Source organism: Seriola lalandi, unplaced genomic scaffold, assembly GCF_002814215.2.
Source record: "Seriola lalandi dorsalis isolate HSWRI2012SDOR001 ecotype SW California unplaced genomic scaffold, Sedor1 jcf7180002054910, whole genome shotgun sequence".
NCBI lineage: Eukaryota > Metazoa > Chordata > Actinopteri > Carangiformes > Carangidae > Seriola > Seriola lalandi.
Window position 1 is genome coordinate 1,060,370 of NW_019525462.1, and position 8,788 is coordinate 1,069,157.

The 8,788-nt window shown below is 39.3% G+C and overlaps 1 protein-coding gene across 1 annotated transcript in view; it reads right to left on the reverse strand.

Annotated features, from left to right (window-relative positions):
* cdkal1 (CDK5 regulatory subunit associated protein 1-like 1) overlaps positions 1 to 8,788 on the reverse strand; it is a 151,114-nt gene that overhangs the window by 18,163 nt on the left and 124,163 nt on the right. The window contains exon 9 of the mRNA XM_023430727.2: positions 1,915 to 1,998. Within this exon, the coding sequence (XP_023286495.1) occupies positions 1,915 to 1,998 (84 nt within the window). The remainder of the gene's footprint in view (positions 1 to 1,914; positions 1,999 to 8,788) is intronic.

Here is an 8,788-nt window from a genome sequence, read left to right on the forward strand (position 1 = left end):
ACACACACACACCAGGTGGGTTGGGTGCCTATTATACCCGTCAGGATAGATATCCATCTGATGGTGTAAAAGTGAAACCAGGCCATTTGTTCACACTCACACCTCTCTACCTTATTCCCCACTTTCCTCCACCCACCCATCCACCCCCTCTCTACCTCCTTCTGTCCTTTTCTTTGCTCCCACTACTCTTTTCACTTCTTTCCTGACCCTTGACTTTCCCATTTTTCCCCCTGCAACTCAACTCCCCGACACCCACCCACACCACCCACTCCTCCCAAATGAACTGCTCTACCGTTTGCTTCTCTCTCTCTACACTCTCCTCTTTGCATCCAACACTCTCAATCAAACCTGTTGTATTTTACTGATGCTTTTATTTTGAGTGATATACAATGAAGTTCTAGCTTTACATTTTATATGTAATTACATTATTGCACATGAATATAAAAATTGGGTCCTTAGAGAGATCATATATACAGTGTTTAGAGAGGTAGAGATAAGAGTGAGGAAGAATGACAGGGGATTCACAAAATAATACTTAAACTGTGAGTCAGGCCTCCGTAATATAATGTGTGTACACCCTCAGGAGTATGTATTGCATGTCTCTGTGTCCCGTGGGTGTAGACAGCATGCATGATATAGGGGTGTATCCCTTGGGGGAAAAGACTCAGGAAGATATTGGTACATAGTGTTTTCATGTTCTTTTTTTAAGTCAAAGTGTGATTTAGGAGTACATGCAAAATACTTAATGTCCAAAAAAAATGGGAAAGGGAAAACATCAAAGCTCTCCCCATGAGTACAGTCAACTGATACACATGACATACATGCCTGCATATGCACAAATGTACAACTGTATGAAGGAGTGTGCACTCGTACAACACACATGAACCGAGTGACACTTGTAACTTAAGTTTATAGCCTGCAGAAGGAGGTGCAAAGGAGGAGGAGAGGAGGGGAGGAGAGGAAAGTGGAAGGGAGGAAAAATTATTACCATCCCCTGCCCTCCCTGCTAATAAAAAGCATAACTTCAAACATGTTTCTGATGATGGTTAAAGCAGGAGGAAATTGATTTATTTGAAGATGTTTTAAAGTGAATTTTTCACAGGTTGAGAGAGGGTCTTTGAAGCCATGCGTGTGTGTGTGTGTGTGTGTGTGTGTGTAGGATGGAATGTTCATGTCTTTAGGGCTGACCTTAATGTTAGTATAGTAAAAAAAAGCAAAATGTACTGCTGCTATCAGCCGCCAAATGCTCTCATGACCACCGCAGGGTGTTTGTGTGTGTATTTGTATGTGTGATATTACTGCTAACCTACTTTAGTCAATACAAGCTTAAGCTTCTGACACCTGCTGTGAGTACTCCTGTGACATGCAAAGCAAAGCTTCTGATCTGATTTACTAAGTGTGAAAATGAGGAAGAGTTGGATTAGCTTCACATACGAAAAAAATATTCATCAAATGCAGAGTAATTTACAGCTTTTTCACTCTGTTTTTGATGGTGGATGGAGTGTGTACGCCAACTAAACTATTTTGGGATTCATTTAATGCATGTGTGTCAACAAACATTCCTGATAGCCAGGGCAACTAATTTTCATTTCATTTCATGACTTTATTTCACCACCCTTGCTAAGATAATTGAAGCACTACCATTAAATCAGTGTGTTTCATACAATATAATGTCATTTTTAGTTGACTGCAGCTTCAGCTTGAAATAGATGCATGATACCAATGCACTGTATGATTTAAATTTAAGTAAAATGTAAGATGGGTCAAATACATAAAAAATATTGTTTAATGTTTTTTCTTATTTGCTGTGGTCAAAAATTGTTTTTTTTTTTTTTTGAATGTGCTGGGTCAAACGGACACTCGTTCCAACAGGTGCACGAGTCACACGTTCAAGTATTTTGACAAATATCTTACCTGTTCGTAGAACTTGTTGTGAGCCACGTAGTATTGGGCATCAAATGACTCTTCTGTCACCAACACATGTTGCCTCTCCCCTACCTACAGAGAGAGTGAGAGATAGTGGAAAAAACATGAAACTGTACGACTGGAAATATCACACATATAAGCATTGGCTATGTATAAGTGCTGTGTACCTTCTTCAGTTTAAATTCAACACAAGCTGCCTCGGTAATACACTATGCTTCTATTCATCAAGATCCCAATTCAATCAAAGTTTTGCTCTTTCATGTTATTTCATGTTTTCCGTGCAGTTCACCATTTAATTACAATCTCAAGGTCCCGGGCCACTTCAGTTTTAGCGCTTTGGCTTTGAGGATAGTGAGCACCATTCAACTAAGGTCCTTACAAAAAAAGAAAACTGAATAAAAAGACGAAAAAAAATACAAGGCTATACAAGATACAATTCAAATGCTTAGAGAAAACACTCTATTCAGAACATCAGAAAATCAACACAACAACAAGGCCTCCCTATCAAGAAATTTAGTACAGGGCATAATGACAGAAAGTACAATTTTTGTTAAAAAATGTTATTGACTCAAAGAAGCAGAAAGAAGAAAAAAAGGAGAACTTTGTTGAAAGTAGTGCAAGCATGAATAAAGCCACCTCAGGACTGAGTTGGTCGGAAAGGGAGATATCTTTTCTCACTTGTTCCCCATGGACAAGTGTCTTGACACTTCGGTTCGGACAAATATTTGACTGTGCTTCAAGGTTGGATCCTCACTCATTTCATTGTACATTTTTGTGAATGGAGGAAGCCAATACTTTGTTGTTAGTGTGGCCAAATGCATCTCCTCGAGTGTTCTGAATGATGTTCAGTTCACCTTTGGTGCATTTACTCCTGTAATTGTGTGTGTCGACATCATTAATGTACAAATATGATCACTCATGAACCACATTAATGTCAGATGAAAACAGTCCCTAGATGAGATGTTTTACATTTATTTTTCCATTAAAAAAACATGCAAATCTTCTTGTATTGTAAGGAACTGCCATAGTGCTGCAGAGCATAAACCACCTGGGTTTTAAATATCAGCAACATAAGGTTGAAAATGTTGGGGACAGAATGTCCTGTAGTCTCAGTGGGCAGTATTTGCATTTTAACTCTGTCAGTGATGAGCCCTGTACTGTAAAACTGTGCTGACTGATCATTTCCTTGGCAATATGTCAGAGCCTTAGAAGTCATGGCTCTGACACATTGCTCAGGGTGTTTCCATTTTTGCAGACACCCATCTTCTGTGCTCTTTTCATCCCTCCTTCCTGTCCTTATCCTTTCGCTTACACCCCCCTCTCCTATCTCTGGGCTCTTTGTTGCTCATACCTCTCTTCCTTCCACTATAATTCCTTCTCATCCTTCGCTTTTCTTTTTCTTTTTTTTTCACTGATTTTACTGTGGATGTGTGTTCAACACCTGCACAGGCATGCTGACAGACTTAAAAAGAGACCAAATAAATCACTGTTTCCTGCAAACAGAGCAATTTTCAGAAAAAGAGGCTGGAAAAAATATCCTTTGAACATTATTACTGGATGGTGAACATTTGATTTGGGCCTTTTGTTTGCTCCTTTGAATTGAAGACAGATGTCTCTGCTGTGAGCCTAAAATCCTGAGCACACGAAGAAAAGACTATTCACAGTGTTGCACAAATATTTAAGGAAAAGTATTGCTATTTGTCCTTTAAATACACTTAAAATACAGAGAATTCGTCTGTTAACGTTTATAATTCTGTTAACCATCAACCACTGACTATTGACAATAATTTGTTTTGCCTATGTACTATTTTTTTGGTTTCCTCATGTTTTCCAGACAGATGTATCACTATGGAAAAAGAAAAAAATTTAAACAAAATATTCATCGGTTCTACAGCAAAGACATAGAGCCGTACCCCTTCAAAAATTTGGGCACAAGGTGATCTGTGTCAAACAACAGTCGACCTCAATGAAGCCTTGAAGTTTTCATTCAGATTTCAGTCTTGCACTGTGTACCAGAGGATAGATGCAGTGAAAGAACTGGGAGCTAGATGTGTATGATGTGAATTTGTATGGATCTACGAGCCTTAATAATACCTAATCCACACCTAAACAACCAACGAGGAGCGATGATCTGGGATTAAGGTATATCTTAATGTGTTGATTGAACTGTGGATAAGAGAATAATCATGCATGAACACACCCTAGTATAGACAATGATACATATGGGAATGCAGTGAATTTAGTTCATGTAAAGTTGGAAGAACTGCACACACTCGTGTGTACAACAACGAGAGGTTTCTGTGTGTGTGAGTGTGTGTGTGTCTATGTATGTAGTGAGACGGTGTTTAATTGTAATATATGTGTTGTTTTTCACTTGTGTGGCTGCATGTCTTTCCTGTAAGAGTCCACGTTGAGATTTGTATTTACTCCATCTGTTGAAAAACATCACAGAATACCAAATAACGCATGCGTGCGTGTGTGTCTTTGCACAGTAAGACGTGGATTTACTTTGCCATCCAGAGAATAACATCCCACGATGCACAGCAGATCCACTACAGATCTGTGGGATCATGAGTTTAATTGATAATTAATCCACATCATAACAAGGATAATGAGAGAACTGTGGCTTTGAATTGTAATCAACATTTTCATCTGAGTCAAAAATAAAGGAGCAATTCACCTAAACATCATCCAAAATGTCTTGTCTTTTTTTTTTTTTTTTTAACCTTATTATGTTTCTAACCAGACTGAAAAGAAGCCAGACTGTTGGGATTAATTATATGGTGATATTAGTCGATATTAAAAAAAGGCTGATTATACACCTGATGTGGTGCCAATTATTATTCTATCGTTTTCTCAAATGTATTGCATTACATACTCCTTTAATGCTCACACTGAATTAGTTAAGAATAGGATATTTCGCAGTTCTTTAATATGATGATGTAACAAGTGTGATTGTACAGTGTAAAGACCAATCAAAGCAGCAAAAATGGCAAACAGCCATCAGCCAAACTGTACACCTGGAAGTAGCCATTAGAAGAAGGTAAATCTGGGCATAAAGGGATGTACATGGTCAGCAACAGTACTCAAATAGGCTGTGGCATTCAAACCATGATGATACTAATGGGTCCCAAAGTGAGCCATAAAACATTCCCCATACCATCACACCACCACCACCACCACCACCACCACGGACTGTTGACACAAATCCATGGATTCATGCTTTTAATAATAAATTCTGACCCTACCATCTGCATTCATAGGCAGAAATCCAGATTCATCAGCGCAGGCTCTGTTTTTGTTTTGGGCCTGTGCCCACTGCAGCCTCAGATTTCAGGAGTAGACATGACAGGAGTGGAACTCAACATGGTCTTCTGCTGTTGTGGCACTTCCACCTCAAGGTTTGACGTGTTGTGCATTCTGCTCACCACAATCATTAAGAGTGGTTATCTGAGTTACTGTAGCCTTTCTGGCCATTCTCCTCTGACCTCTCTCATCAAGAAGGCACCATTCTGAATAAAAACTCTAAAGATTGTTGTGTATGAAAATCCTGGGATATCAGCAGGATCAGAAGTACTCAACATCAACAATCATGCTGCAGTCAAAGTCACTTAGATCACATTTTTTTTCCCATTTTGATGCTTGATGTGGACATTAACTGCAGTTCCTGACCTGTATCTGCATGATTTTATGCATTGCACTGCTGCTATATTACTCACTGATTAGATAATTGCATGAATAAGCAGGTGCACAGGTGTTCCTACCAAAATGCTTGGTCGATTATAAATGGTAAACAAAGTATTATCCAATCAGTCAGGGCCAATCAGAGCACTTGAGGATGTGTCTTTACATAACAAGAACTGTCCCAATCATGAGTCCAAAAGAAGTTCCTCTGTTCGTGGTGCTGTTTGTTTCAGTTTATAACTTGTGTCTGAAGGTGTCTGAACTGTAGCCCCCACTCTCAAAGCTTATGCAACACCAGAGCCGAACTCCATTTACTCACTCATCGTACATCTATGCATCACTCTCTCTTACTCTGACCGACTTGCCTTTAGTTCGTCATCTATCATTATCATTATCTAATCGTTACCCACTGCAGTCGTTCCTACACACACTCTCTCACTCTTTACACACGCACACAGTAATAAAAGAATATATGCCTTCTTCCTCACGAACCTTGCCAAATTATCACAAACATGAAATCAACATCACACACACACAGTCACACAAATCCACTGTTACACACAAACACGCACACAAACACGCACAGGCACACGCACACGCACACACACACACACACACACACACACACACACACACACACACACACACACACACACACACACACAGCCTTCTGTAGCCCCTTGTAGAAAGATATTTTGTTTTGTTGCCTGCTAAATAATCGTTGTGGGGAGTGATTTAACAGGGCTAAAGAGAGATGCTCTGATCTTTTGGAGGTTCTCTTTGAATAAGCTGCTTGAAAGAGGAAGAAAAAACACCCCTGCTGGTTTGGGTATTTTGTTTTACCCTCAAAGTCAAATTCAAAGTGAAAGAGACTCAAACTTTTCAGTGTTTGCCACAAAGACTGAGGGGATTACTGATGGCTTTGGTTAAATGTTTGTGAGGACAAATGTAAAATCAACATAGATCAAAGTTATCCAAATACACTGTTTGGCACAAAGCCAAAGCATAAATAATTTACACAGAGTAATACATTAACAACATGAGAAAGAAGCCAGAATGAAGGAGCTAGATAGGTTTTCAAATCTGTGTCCTGTACAAAGCCTCTACAAAGCAGTCCAGGTCAATCATTTAATGTTCACACACATACACACCCAGTCTTGTCTTTTTCAAACTCAGCCACCAGTAGCAGCTGGTGGTACTTTTCTCAGTCGATTAACTGACCCCTTATCTGTCTGTTCATGCATTGCAGTCACCTGTACTCTACAACACGTTCCAATATCTCTGTGCCTTTCAGAAGTATTACGATATCAGGTTTAGGTTCTTATTTGTTGGAGCAAATAGGTTCATTGCCGGGCCAGAAGACTGACTCATTATTTATCTGGCTGCACATAAGAAAGGAAAGCCATGTTATCCATGTCCGCTGAATTTACAGTCTGATACAACTGGCTCCGACAATCTATGATGTCATATTAGTGGTCATGTTTAAATTATTGGTCACCACTTGAAGTTCAAAAGTACTACGATTAGGAACAATTCATGAGGTCTGGTTAATCTTAAGTATATGAAATGTTGATTACACAAGGATAAATTAAACAGTACAAAGCAGAGAAAATACTGCAATATATGGAGTTAAACTTTGCTTTAAGAAACAATGGCTTAGAATTTTCTGAAAGTAAACAGTGGAAAAAAGGAAGTTTGCAAGTCCTTCAGCTTTGACCAGACCTATACACAAACATTCCTGCCAGTAAAAGAAGTGGAGTCATAAAGTACTCTTTGAAGGACAGATGACATCTTTATTCACACCTCAGATACTGTGTGTATGAATTTGTGTTTGATAGCGACAGAGAGAGAGAGACAATATTAAAACTCTCTATTATGTTAAACTAGTTAGAATCCACTTGCTACCTGAAACCAAATGCAAGAACATGTATTCATGTACACGTGCTGGCATACTGTTTATCTGCAAATGTGATCATAGATTACAATGTGAAAAAAACACTCTGGCAACACAGAAATCGACCCTCTCACCACAAATAAAAAATATAGCAGCTTCTTGTGTCTGTAAGAGCATGTTTGTATTACAAAGTCTATTCAAAAAGTCTCTAACGCGGTAAAGTACGATGTAAGTCTACAGTGCTTTCCAAATACTTTCACTCTGCAAGTCACTTAGCACAAAAAGAAATTCTTGACCTTTCTGGGGGGCCTTCAATAACAATTTACATTATCCGAACTGCTCTATTTCTCAAGGCTTTTAATATTCTGGTAAATACTGACTCCAGACATCCCAGGTGTTGTACTGTCATACTTCACCTGCCACTTGGGACCTGAGGAATGTATCAGCAGCCATAATGATTCTTTCACACCAAAAGAAAAGAGAGAGATCAATATTTTGGATTTATATGTCATTATTCCTCCACAAGTTTTGAGTAAATAAAAATGATTTTGCACAGCAACTACCATGCAGCCAAGTTCGAGGGAAAATAATTTTCGTACTTGTTTTCAAATTCTTGGAACCTCCAGGTTTTCAGTGAGTAGCAATAAAGCAATGAACCGGCTATAATCAGAGTGAAATTTTAAACTCTTTTAAGTTAACAGTTGTAAGAAGTTGGGGACATGGAGGGAAGCAGTGGACTATAGCAGAATTCAGTCAAGTGATATGAAGATAAAGTTTGTGTGGTAGATTTAGAATTAAAGGAACAAAGAAGAGTCGAATAATGATGGAGCGACAGAAGAAGACAAATGAGGTGCAATTATTTGCCTTAGCCTTAATTCAGCCTCTGTCCTCGTGTGTGTGTGTGTTTGAGAGAGAGAGAGAGGGAGAGGGAGAGGGAGAGGGAGAAAGAGAGAGAGAGGAAGCCAAGAGGAAGGAAGGATATTATGCAAGGCCGCCAAAATTCTGACTTTATGAGCATGATAAAGACACTCAAAAACACAGAGACAGAGACAAACAGAGCAACATGAAAACGGGGAGATGAAGTTCCGCACCTGCAGAGAAAGACCTCGACTGGGCGTCTAGCTGTATGTGTGTGTGCCTTGAGGTTTTAAACTATACCTCTAATGTGTTCTTGGCTCTTGTAACCATCCCTGCCCCTCTCTCTCTCTCTGAATAGGGCTGGTGAAGTGTGAGAGGTTTTTGCCAAAACAGAACGCTGTGCACCTGCATCAAATCTACCCCCCC